The 13,791-nt window shown below is 38.9% G+C and overlaps 1 protein-coding gene across 1 annotated transcript in view; it reads left to right on the forward strand.

Annotated features, from left to right (window-relative positions):
• Positions 1-298: 298 nt before the first annotated feature.
• Positions 299-13,791, forward strand: part of HECW2 (HECT, C2 and WW domain containing E3 ubiquitin protein ligase 2) — a 258,616-nt gene continuing 245,123 nt past the window's right edge. The window contains exon 1 of the mRNA XM_024733635.1: positions 299-590. Coding sequence (XP_024589403.1) covers positions 299-590 — 292 coding nt within the window. The remainder of the gene's footprint in view (positions 591-13,791) is intronic.

The raw sequence follows: 13,791 nt of genomic DNA on the forward strand, positions 1-13,791 counted from the left end.
CTTAATTGCTCTGAGGAAGCTGTGCCCAGTGAAATTGAGGGCCACAGGTGTTTGATGGCCTTTGCCATCTTGTGACCTCAGTCTATAGAAGTTGTTTCTGACAGTCATCAGTTGACAGTAGAATATAGGTTTTATTTTGACAGCAGAAGATTATTGCATGGTTAAGCTTTAACAAACACTCATAAAGTCTTTTTATCTGGGAAGCTTAAACTTAATTCCTTGCATTGTAGCACTAATGCTTTCTGCTTGTTTGTCTCTCACAGCTTCGTAGAAAGCCAACCTCAGAGAGGCAGACGGGATGGCTAGCTCAGCCCGGGAGCACCTGCTTTTTGTGAGGCGTCGAAATCCCCAGATGCGGTACACACTGAGTCCAGAGAACCTCCAGAGCCTGGCCGCCCAGAGCTCCATGCCCGAGAATATGACTCTACAGCGGGCCAACAGCGACACCGATCTGGTGACTTCTGAGAGCCGCTCCAGCCTGACTGCCAGCATGTATGAGTACACGCTGGGGCAAGCTCAGAACCTCATCATCTTCTGGGACATTAAAGAGGAGGTGGACCCCAGTGATTGGATTGGACTTTATCACATAGGTGAGTTAAATGAACTGGACTTGCTTGTGACTTGATCTTACATTTCACTCTGACATTATATTATTCTGTGTTTTCTCCTGGGAAGAAATTCACACACATAATTTAAAGCAGCCAGATCCTAGGAACTTTTTCTTCTTCTTTGGGGCGGGGGCGGGGGGCAGTCAACAAGTATAAATACCTTTTGCTGATATGAATACTGTGGCTATATCTCTACCTTAATTAAATGTCAGAACCTGCAGTATTTTCTTTGTAAAACTTCACTTTGCCCTTGATCAATAACCACTTTGCCCTTGATCAATAACCGCATTTTGGAAAGAGGTGGCTATTAACATTTACTAGTATTCTTAAACTGATGAAAAGGATGTTTAGATTTAGATAACTGATATGAAAAAATGTGCTGTTTCAGAAGGTTGAATTACATTAAGAACAACTTGTAGTCTAAAGTATCTTTTTATTTCAAAATTCCTTGATGTGTCCTAGATCAATTAGGTAAAGAAAGTGTCATATCCTCCTAACAAATGACTTAGAAATAGGTTACTGTTTGTTTTAATGAAAGTGTCCTAGCTCTGTTTAGCTGATTTGCATCTGTTATTCATAGGTGAGTGCATGATGAATAGCACATTCCAGAAAATATAAGTATCTACTTTAATTGAAAGCAAAAATCAAAAAAAAAAAAAAAAAGGGGCTTCCCTGGTGGCACAATGGTTAAGAATCTGCCTGCTAATGCAGTGGACACAGGTTCAATCCCTGGTCCAGGAAGATCGCACATGCCATGGAGCAACTAAGCCCGTGCGCCACAACTACTGAGCCTGCGCTCCAGAGCTCGTTAGCCACAACTACTGAGTGCATGTGCTGCAACTACTGAAGCCTGTGTGCCTAGAGCCTGTGCTCCACGACAAGAGTTTATCTTATTCCCAAGTGACCAAAGTCACAAAATCTTGGTGTTCTTATATTTCACTTTCTAGAGAATAGGCCAGAGTCCTAAATCTGGAATTAGTCCAAAGATATAGCTAGGAAAATAGAATTAGGAAATAAATCTCTTTTGAAAAGTGCTATTCTTCTTTAGTTTATTTCAAGCTGTTTCTGTACCTTTCTTACGTATCCTCATTGTATTTTTGCTTCCCTGTATGAAATGTGTTTCTTTTTTTCCCTTTTGGCTACTTTCAACATTTTTTTCTTTATCTTGGTTTTCAGCAGTTTGTCTATTATGTACCTAGGTGTGATTTTCTTTTTATTTATCCTGGTTGTGATTCTTTGAGTTTTTTAAGTAAATGTTTTTAATGAAAACTGTGAAAATTTTGGCCATTGTATTTTCAGATACTTTTTCTATCCATTTTCACTTTCTTCTTGTTTTTCTGAGACTTCAGTTACACATTCGTTACATCATTTCATATTGTTCTACGAGATCCTGAGGCTCTGGTTAATTGTTCTTTAACCTCTTTGGTATTCAACTTCAACCATTTCTACTTACCTATCTTCAAGTTTACTAACTTTTTCTTTTTTTATCTTCATTCTCCTGTCAGGCCCATCCAATGGATTTTAAAATTTCAGTTATTTGACTTTTCATTGATAGAATATGGATTTCTCTTTTCATAGTTTGAATTACTCTTATGAGAGTCCCTATGTCTTAAGTCTGTCAGACCATATCTTTGTTCAGGTCTTTGAATTGATTTGAATACAGCTGCTTTAAATTCTCTGCTAAATCCAATATCTCTGAGGGTCATCTAAGGGTACGTTTTTATTGTCTGTTTTTCTCTTGACCATGAGTCCCATTTTCCTGTTTCTTTGTATATTCAGCAATTTTTTACTTTACACTGGACATTGAGGATTCTGTACTGTAGAAATCCTGAGTTCTGTGGCATACTTTTTATCTTAATGTTAATTTTTATTCTAGTTGGCAGATTTATTTCCTTGAGCTTACCACATATGATTTAACACTTGGTTAGAATGGATCTGTGGAAAGCCCAGTGTAGTTATGCAGCACTTCTAGCTTGATGGCGTTCAGCCTTCAAGTTTGGTCTCCTCTATGGACTTCGTTAGGGCTTGGTTTGGGGCTTTGTTAGAGTAGGTCTACTAGGCTTTACTCTAGGACTTCGTGCTTATTCCTAAGTAGTGGCATTTCTGATGTTTTAGCTGCATGCCTGGAATGTTAACCATTCTCTCTGGCTCAGCTGTAACTCCAGTGTTCTCCAGCACTGCTTGACTTCTTTAACTCCACTACACTCTCAGTCCTGTAGCAGCTGCTCTCTGGAAAGAAGCCTTGGTAGTCTTGCCCTGCACATGTGCAGCCCAGACCTCAGCCAAGGGCTTATGGGGGATCCCCATGTGGACTTCTGGCCTTCATCCCCCCATAGCTCTTTCCTTTCCAGTGCCTTGCCTGGAGATTCTAGCCACTTCAGTTGACCCAAACTCTGATTGATGCCTCCTTAGCTCATCAGAACTGCCAGGAAATTGTCCCCCAGCTGAGATCTGGGTGGTCGTGGAGTCAACTTATAAGTTTCCCTTCACTTCGGGATTTTAATCTATTGTGCAATGTCAGAAAACCACTGCCTTCTAGTTTTACAGTTGATTCATTAGGAAGGCAAGTCTGGAACTAATTACTGCAAAATGGCCTGAAGCAGAAATTTCTCCCCTGCTTTTGATTTAGGGTAGACAGTAAGAGGTTCCACTTAATTTCCGCATCTAGCCATTTCCAGAGAACTCTGAATAAATAATAAATGATAGTTTGAGTCCCATATGTTTGTCTCCTTCTTAGTGTATTTTCTAATAGTTTTAGATCCCTAGCATGGAAAAGGTGTGAGGATTTTTGGCACCCTCAGACCTCTTAACGGGATGGGATGAACACAGAGACTAGAATTCAGAAATAAAAGTATCATGTAGGTGGAATGAGGTATGTGGTATTTTCAGGCATGCTGTTGGTTTTAACAGGTCTTCCACAGTTAATGGCTTTAAAAGGCACAGGTCCTAACATCTAGAACATTAAGGATGGCTCATTTATGTAGTTGCGGAACCACAGCTGTGTTTAAAAGAAAGATTGGCTATCTGGGACCTCAAAGTGAGTGACAGGGACCTTGGTTTAAGCAGAGATATCCATTTCTTTCCCGGGGCTAGGATGGACTGTTCTGACCTCTGGACTGGAGACAGCCTCACTTCTGTGGGGGCTTTCCCATCCCACGCAGTGAGGGACGGGTGACAGCACTGTGGTCTTTAGCTGGCAGTCATCTCCTGATCCCTTCTTCCTTATGGGGTCAGGGGGTGAGCAGCAAGCCCTTGATCTCAGGGCAGGCAGGCCCTCTCCAGACTCAGGAAGGGTCTAAACTGATGTGGTAGTCCAACTAGTGAGTAGTCAGGGAGTACACATGTGACCCAGTTCTGGCCAGTGATATGTAAGGGAAAGACTTTGGGGAAACTTCCTTTTCTAATGAAAAACCAGAGCCTCATGAAGAGAGTCTTTAAACCTCCCTTTCTCTTGTACTTGGGACTCTGGTGAAAGGATGTGATATCTTGAGTTGTGGCATCCAAGTAGCAACCATAAGTTATCAATCAAGAAAATTAAGAGCCAAGAATTACAGAGAAGAAAGAAAGAGCTTGGACTGGCACTCCAAAGTTCTTGCTATATATGAAAAAAAATCTTCATCTCTGTTTAAGTCATCATTAGTGAGGCTTTCTTGTACCAGCAGTAACTCCTAACTGAGTCACTGGGGTGGCTGTTATGATGAGAAAGGGGAAGGGAGGAACACAACTGCTTTTAAAGGCAGGATGAAGAGTGAGTGGGCTACTTCCATAGTTAACTGCTTCAGGGTGAGGACTTGGGCTGCTTTAATATAGGTAAAAACCACTCAGTTTTTAAAAGAAGTAACAAAAAATTGACATAAAAAATTTGAAGACTGTAACTCCAAGCCATGCAGAAATTTTCAAGAGTTTAGTAGAATCAATGACGTGATGGGAAGAATCTTTCAAATGAGCAGTTAGTAATTTGAAAATGTACAAAACAATTTTCTTGGGCCCTATGAAGGGAAGATAGGTGCGATGATGCATTTGCAGAAGACCTGAAAGAAAAGAGGAAATGCAGGGCTAAGATGGGGAAAAGAATGTTGGGGTCCAAGTTATGTCCTAAATTTAAGGCTGTTATGACTAAAGAGGAATATGCATAATAAGTTCTCTCTCAGGCTCTGTGAAATAGGTTTCATAGAAGCACATATAGTGGGAATAGCTTCAGGTTTCTATACCTCTTAGCAGGAAGCAGCCTCTCCTCTTCAGCTGTGTCCTGAGAAGCTGGACTGTTTCCTAGCAATGTCTAGTTTTATTTGTGGAACTGAGAGATGGTCTCTATAGAAATAAGTCCCAAAGGGGAAGGATTTGGGTGGAACATAGGCCTGGCGAGGTGTGGCTTATTGGCAAGCTCCGCATTTTGATCGTATTTCTCTTGGCTTACATTTTCTTCGTACCTAGAAGTGTGATTTGTTTTTGTTTAGCTAATTGCTAATAACGTTTTGCACTGTACAGCTTGTTCCAGATGGCTTTTAGCGCTACTAGTCTGGAGGGAAAACATATCCTTCTGGATCAGAAACATAAATCTTTCTTTAGGCAGTTGAGTAATGTAGAGATCCTAGTGGGACTATAAAGAAAAAAAGTTGAAAATATCAAAACACCATTTGGGGAAACTTTGAGTGTGAACACCGTTCTTAAAACAGAAGCTAATTATATTTTCTTCTTCCAGAAAGTCTCGTATACACCCTGAGATTTCCAGAGATGATCACAATGTACCTATAGCCCCAAATCTCCAAATTACAACAATTAATGCCTTGCAGATGGTTTCCAGAAATCACTAGGTTTATAATTTAGTGTTGGTATCTAAAATTAGAATCGACCCCTCACAAATTTAATAGTGCTACTCATTGCCTCCTCCTAAGCTGTCTAAATAAAAAGAACCAAATGCTTACCTTGTGCAAGAACCCTTAGGGTACTCAACACAAACAGCTTTCCACGAAAAATCAAGTGGACACTTTTTAAAGTGGAGGCAGAAAATATTAAATTTGTTTCAGGCTCACTATCTAATTCCCCTTAACCTTTAATCTTGTGCTTATTTTTCTGGCTGTTCAAAAGAGAAACACTTCAAGAAGCTTAATTTGCCATTTCTTATGTGCAGGCAACTTCAGGTACCTGAACAGAACTGGGAAAATGCACATTATGAAAATTAGAAGTTTACACTGTGCTGTACACCTGTGCTTCTCACAGTGCTGGTCTCTGAACTGTTTGTTACTGATCTGTAACTCGATAAGAAGCATTCTCCAGAATGTAAATCAGTGTAACAGCTTCCTTCACTGAGAAAATCTTGCTATTAAAAGATCATCTAAACTAAATAAAGTGCTTATTGATGTAGGTGTTTCATATATTGGATCAAGGTTCTTATTTTGTCATCGACCGGTAACAGATAAATAATTTATCAGCATTGTCTGGACCATCCTTTGAGTATACCTCTCAGTTTTTGCATTGATTGTATCTTCAAAGATAGATGGCAGAACAATTGTACTTTGACCCTGTCTTAAAAAAATCCTGGCTTATGTATTATGACATTTTTCATACTTCTTTGCATTTGGATGGTAAAATAAAGTTGTAGTAGTTATCCAAGGCATTGGGATCATGTATTTTTGAGCTCCAAATTTAAGCTGATGTTTTATAGATTAAAAACTGAGGTCCAGAATGGTGATACCATTCAGTTACTTGGAGTCAGTCAAGGCTGGGACTTAAGAGTCCTGTGTCCCAGTCTTCATGTTTTCCCCTCTGTGTTGAAAAATATAGTCCAGTGGTTTTCAACCTTTAGTTATTTTCTCAGCACTTTCTTGGTTTTTGCAATATTGGGATTGTCACTTGTGCTATTAATCTTTTTCTTTAAACCATCTGATTAAAAGAAAGCAAACTGGTTATGTATCCTGACCTTGTTCTAAGCAGTAAGGTCTGGGAAAGGCTTGCTGTGTTAGCTATGTTTCTTCCTAACATACATTAACAGTTAGTAATAACTGTGTCTATGGGCCACCCAGGATTGTCACACACAGCACACTGAGAAATTCTGAGGTTATCAGTGATTAAGAGGACAGGCTCTAGAGTCAGACAGACTAGTAAATTCAGATCTACTTACTAGCTTGGGAGAATTATGTAATCTTTTTAAACCTCAGGTTTCTCATCTTAAAAAAAAAAAAAGACTAAGGAAAGTGCCAGTATCTTGAGAATTAAATGAGATAATGCATGCAGTGCTCTTAGCAAGGTACCTGGGCTCATTGTAAGAGCCTGCTGATTGTAAACTATCATCCTTATGTTGGCTACAGTAAATAATAATGAAATCATCTCCTTGGTAGTCTAAAGCAGCAGCACGAATTTACCCACTGAGTGAGTCCATAAGAAGGGATTTCCAGATTAAAGTGGCATAGTGGCTAACTTCTGCTTACAGAAAACAAAATCCATTCTTTTGAAATTGAGCTCTAGGAATTATACAAAGCACTTAAAATATGAATGCTAAATAATGCAGTGTTCTAAGATGAGTATTATGTAGGTTCTAAACCAGCATGCTTTCTAAGGTGATAGGAAAGCTGCCGTTTAATCTGAAATTCAGTCAAATGGAACAAATAATTTATGTGTTAGGTATTTAGTTTCCAGAACAGCTGTCAAAAACAGTTAAGAGTATTTGTTCTTAAACTCTTTTTTGGGGTATTTTTACATGATTACTGCCAAAGAAGTGTTGTTTTAGCTCATGTCTTTAAATTAAAAAAAAAATTATCTTAGAAAATAGTAGCTTTGGAAATGAAATTATTTTTTGGAACAACTTAACTCTAAATTACTTTTTGTTACCTTGTTGTGTTAGGATAGGTCAGATTATGCTACAGTAATTAACTACTCCTGAGTCCTTAGTGGCTTAACAGATAAAAGATGATTTATTACTAATGCTATGTATCCAACATGGGGGCTTGCTTTGTACTGTCTTTTAGGGACTCAGGCTTACCACCTCTTGGTTTTTGCCATACTGGATTATTAAAGTCTCAACCATCTTGTCATTACACCATCTGGAACATAGGGCCTCTTTGGGCAGGTGTCGAGGGAAGAGAGAGCTGGAGACTTTTATACCAGCTCTTAAATGCTTTGTCCCCAAAGTGGCACATTTCATTTCTCCTCAGAGTCCGTCGTTCAGCACTAGTCTCGTGATCTGCCTAACTGCATGGGGACTGGGAAATGGGGAGAAGCCCTTGGCTATTTGGTGAGCAGTCGGTATCTCTGCCATAGTAGATGTGTCTTGCTAACAACGTCTGGTCTTCCATAGTCGCTGCAGGAATAGATGCTGGAGGTTAGAAAGTGTCATACTTTGGGATATACTTTGCAAGGTGTTCAGAAGACTGAATGAGAGGACACATCTAGGGCAGGACCAAGGATAATACCCAACATTATGGATACACAATAGCAGTTACTGGAATCTGAATTCACAGCATTGCATTGGTGTCTCAGATGATCGTGGATCTTCCTTTATTATGCATGCTGAAGATTTGGTTCACAGAGGAATCCGTGAGTTCAAAATGGTAATGGAACACTTCCCTGGACATGACGTAGGTTTCAAAAATATTGTATAGCTCAGTGTACTGAAGACACTTTAGTATATTTTATCCCCTAACATACTGGTTGAAAGCAATACTTGAAATAGGTATTCTTCGCTCCATAGAGTGACATGGTTTTTAGTTTCTAGCCAGTTATTCTCTAAATACAACTTGATTTTTTCCCCCATGCTGATCTGTGTCACTTTTCCCTGAAGGAGGCTTACGTAGGTGCCATAATTATTAAATGTTAAATAATTGTAAATATTTTGTGAAAATACCATGGCCTGAGGTTTGCAAATGTTTCATTCTGATATAACCCATTACTGAGTACAAAAGAGTCCTTACCACACATGCTAATTTTGTAATGTTTGTTTTAATTGGCTTTTCATACTTTCCTAAGGACTAAATAGTGGGCACATCAATAAAGAAAGAACATTTATAATGCCATCTTTTTATCCTGCTATCTCTCTTAAAGTCAGTTTGTCTGTTATCAGTTGTCCTATCAGCTTCCTTTTGGTTAGTTTTTGCTTGATGTATGTTTTCCCACCAATTTACTTTCAGCCATTCTTTGACTGCTTCAGATATACCTGCTGTAAATCATCTATAGCTTCATGGTTTTTATCCAGTCTGTGTGACCATCTTTTAAAATTGGTGCATTTAGTGTTTTTACATTTGGTATTATTTTTTCATATATTTGGATTTATTTCCACATCTTATTTTGTTTCTATATATTGCCTGCTTTTTCATAGGTATTTTTTTCCTTCTACTTTTATGCCTTCAGTTGAAATGATGAGTTTCCTTAACTCATCCCTACCTCCCGCTTTCTTCTTCAATCTGTTTGCTTGGCAGTTGAACATTCTAGTTCTAGTCTGTCAGTGGTCACCCTAAAATACAGGTCATGTATAATTAACAAAGGTTTTAATGAATCAATATATTTAAGCACCTCTCAAACTGTACAAGGATCTTAGGAGAGATTCACTACAATCACTTCCCTCCCCATCTTCTTTTTTATTGTTGACATTTAATTCCATCCTGTTTTAAACCCTTTCTTCCATATTGTCTTTATTATTATTGTGTTTTTTCATAGACAGGAATTGTTCTGGTTATATATTTTGCATAACAAACCACCACAAAACTTAGTGGCTTAAAGCAGCAATTTATTGAGTGAGTAAATAATTTAAGGATGAAAAGAAAAGACATCTGAATCAGCAAAACTAGAGTACACGGGGTTTGACTTTCTTGCAACACACACACACACACACACACACACACACACACACACACACACACACCATCCCCCCCCCCCAAAATTGCATTCTAAAATAAATGGAAGCAAGTAGGAGGAGTTTAAATTTTAACTTCAAACCCTTGTTGATTTACCAAATCAAATCATTCTTTTTTCTGGTTAATGTAGGTAATGATAAAAGATGTCAGGTATGTCTGAAATCTTCTCTTCATTTTCTCCAGTGAGTCTTCCCCTTTATGGGCTCTCACACAATCTCTATTTCATTTTGTACCATTTGTTTGTATCTTTAGTTTAAACCAGGCTTATCCTGGCAGTCTTTGAGGTATAGAGCTGTGATAACTATCAAAGTCATTATATTAACTTCTGTCAGTTGTTTCCTACAATCTGAATGACATTGTTGGATTTTTGAATAACTACAGACTCACTTCACTTCATATGGACTTCAGAGAAACTGTATAGAACAACTCATCTTCAGTCTGCTTTAAGTGGTGAGTGCCAGAGTGTTGTAACACAGTTTTAATGGTGACATTAAGGAATTCTTCCTCTGAGTTCTTGTAGTTCGACCTTCTGTGTGTATTTTTTATTTCAACTGTGAATTGCAAACTCTCGATGTATGCATGCTCATTGAGAAAAACTGATTTGTATTTTTTATTTCAGTTATGAATTGCAAACTCCTAGTGTTTATCTACTCATTGAGAAAACCTGATTTTTTCTTTTCTTACATCAAAATTTGTAAAACAACAAGTAAATATGATAGATGGTCATATTTGCTCAATTTACTGTAGTTCCTAAAATCATTATGAGAACCACACTAATACCTTAATTACAAACAAACTTGAACTGGGTTAAGTCTCGTGGCTCCATCAACTCAGCATCAGGAATAGTGTGAACAAGAGGATGGTTTTGGAATTGGGGTGTGAGACAGACATGGATTTAGATTCCGACTCTGTCAGTTAGTTGGTGCTTGGGAGTTTTTTTAACCATTCTGAGCCTCCGTTTCTTCATATACAAAGTGGGAACAATACCAACTTCACACAATTGCGAGGAAGATGGAACAAGCTAACACTTGTGATATGTATACAAGGGGAATTGTTTCGTAGGAGGTAGCTGCCACACCAACTTCAAACATTTGTTGAGAGCCTCCTATTTGTCTGCCACTAGGCAATAGGATACAACATGGATCAGCTCAGAGTTTAGTGGGGTGCATGATGCAGTGTGTTCAGAACAATGTTACAGAGGCCGTGAGAGCATGGAGGGGGAACAGTTTAATGCTTGAGATGGATTTGCGGATGGCAAGTGTATAGAACGGGCTTCACCAAGAAGGTAAAAGAGTCATTCTAGGAGGCGGGAATTGCACATGCAGATGCAGTCTTTCCCATGAAGGGCTTCATGTGCAATGTTTGAAGGGTGTGCCTCTGTCCCCATCCCCTTTCTTCCTGGCTGACTTCTGTGTATCCTTTTAGACAGGATTCAGAAGCCACCCACTCTGTCACGCACCCCCCCCCATCTCTTTCAAGCAATCAGTCCGTTTTCCTGCTCCCTTAGAAACTTTTTCGCATCACTGTTTCAGTGCTGATTGCACTGTGTTGTAATTTATCTTCTTCCACATTTGTCTCTTCACTTGCACTCTTAACTCTTTAACTGTGTCCTGTTCATGCAGTGTCCTGAGCAGCTTTCAGTGCCACATTATTCATGCAGATCAATCAATTTCATTAAAGAATAGGCTTTAGGCTAGAGCAATTATGACACAAAAGTAAATACTTCTTTATTGAAGATTATTTCATGTTATGTTTCTTCTTTCTTTATTGAAGTATAGTTGATGCTAATATTATATAAATTAAAGTTGTACAATATAGTGATTCACAATTTTTAAAGGTTATGCTCCATTTATAGTTATTATAAAATATTGGCTATAGCTCCTGAGCTGTACAATATATCCTTGTAGCTTATTTAATACATAATAGTTTGTACCTCTTAATTCTGTATCCCTATATTGCCCCTCCCCGCTTCCCTCTCCCCGCTGGTAACCACTAATTTGTTCTCTATATGTGTGAGTCTGCTTCTTTTTTATTATATTCACTAGTTTGTTGTATTTTTTGGACTCCACATATAAGTGCTATCATACAGTATTTTTCTTTCTCTGTCTGACGTATTTCACTTAGCATAATATCCTCCAAGTCCATTGATTTTGTTACAAAAGGCAAAATTTCATTCTTTTTTATGGCCGAGTAGTATTCCATTGTGTGTGTGTGCACGTGTGCGCACGCACACAAACACACATCTTCTTTATCCAGTCATCTGTTGTTGGACATTTAGGTAGCTTCCATATCTTGGCAATTGTAAATAATGCTGCTGTGAACATTAGGGTGCATGTATCTTTTAGAATTAGTGTTTATATACCCAGGAGTGGGACTGCTGGATCGTATGGTAGTTCTATTTTTAGTTTTTTGAGGACCCTCCTTACTGTTTTCCGTAGTGGCTGCACCAGTTTACATTCGTACCAACAGTGTAGGAGGGTTCCCTTTTCTCTACATCCTCACCAGCATTTGTTATTGTGTTTTTTATTTTCGTGTCCATATTTTTTTTTAATTGGGGTATAGTTGTTTTACAATGTTGTGTTAGTTTCTACTGTACAGCTAAATGAAGTAGAGTTCCCTGTGCTATATAGCAGGTTCTTATTAGTTATCTATTTTATACATATTAGTATATATATGTCAATCCCAATCTCCCAATTCATCCCATTCCCTCACCCCCCATTGTGTTCTTTTTGTTGATAGCCATTCTAGCAAATGTGAGGTGTGTGAAGTGATATCTCATTATGGTTTTGATTTGCATTTCTCTGATGACAGTGATGTTGAGCATCTTTTCATGTGCCTGTTGGCCATCTATGTAGTTTTCTCTTAATGATTTTATTCAAAAGATTATTTTTGGTATTCATTCATTCATTTGTTCATTCAACAATATTAGGAGTTTACCCTGTACCAGGCATCTGAAAGAATTTAAAAAATATCTATATTTAATAAACTGCTGTCATTCTAGGGTTTTTCCCAATTATTATACAATATGTTGGCCTTTAGATTCCTGTTTCCTTAAGCCATGGATTCTGTCTTTTGTGTGTGTGTGTGTGTGTGTGTGTGTGTCTGTGTGGGGTACATGGGCCTCTCACTGTTGTGGCCTCTTCCGTTGCGGAGCACAGGCTCCGGACGCGCAGGCTCAGCGGCCACGGCTCACGGGCCCAGCCGCTCCGCGGCATGCGGGATCTTCCCGGATCGGGGCATGAACCCGTGTCCCCTGCATTGGCAGGCAGACTCTCAACCACTGTGCCACCAGGGAAGCCCCATGGATTCTGTCTTTAATATAGAAAGCATTGGACTTCCCTGGTGGCACAGTGGTTAAGAATCCACCTGCCAATGCAGGGGACACAGGTTCGAGCCCTGGTCCAGGAAGATCTCACATGCCATAGAGCAACTAAGCCCGTGCGCCACAACTACTGAGCCTGCGCTCTAGAGCCTGAGTGCTGCAACTACTGAACCCATGAACCACAACTACTGAGCCCGTGAGCCACAGCTACTGAGCCCGTGAGCCACAACTACTGAAGCCCACATGCCTAGAGCCTGTGCTCCGCAGCAAGAGAATCCACTGCAATGAGAAGCCCGCGCACTGTAACCAAGAGTAGCCCCCGCTCGCTGCGCGCAGCAATGAAGACCCAAAGCAGCCAAATTTAAAAAAAGGAAAAAAAAAATAGAAAGCACTGTATGTTCAAATAGAAATAAATTTGCTCCCTGAACTCACTGTTACTGCTTTAAACGCTCACTTTTTTGGCCTTTCTTGGTCTCTTGTTTTCAAAAATATGCATCTGCCACTCTAAGCACTCTTGGATGTTTTCCCGAAGGCTGTGAGTTTGACATGGAGAATATCTGTAGTGTTTTTGTCATTCAGAAATATATAACTATTACACTTCTAGTATGAACAAGTGCTATTATGTGATTATTGATGGATCAAGGAATGATCATCCTTTTACTCTACAAAAATAAGAACAGTTTTTTAGACTATAGTTACAGCATTAAGGTGTAATGTAGAAGCAAATATGTTACTGAAAGACTAACCTAAAAAAATCTTGAAATTTCCAACTGCGAATTTACATTACTAATAGGATTCTAAATATTTAGTGCGTATCTTTTTAAAGCATCCAAATAGATTTTTTTCTTTAAGTGTAAGTCTGTGGCATATTTTTAACATGATAAAACATTTCATGTGAAAAGGGGAGCCTGAAGAATTCAGTGAACATCTGGAAGAGGTTAAATTCTTAGTTTGGGGCTGTGTAACAGCCATTTTTTTTCTCTGTTCACTTTAACTGCCAAAACCTGTCATTCCG

Source organism: Neophocaena asiaeorientalis, unplaced genomic scaffold (assembly GCF_003031525.2).
Source record: "Neophocaena asiaeorientalis asiaeorientalis breed wild unplaced genomic scaffold, Neophocaena_asiaeorientalis_V1.1 scaffold24, whole genome shotgun sequence".
In the NCBI taxonomy this organism is placed as follows: Eukaryota; Metazoa; Chordata; class Mammalia; order Artiodactyla; family Phocoenidae; genus Neophocaena; species Neophocaena asiaeorientalis.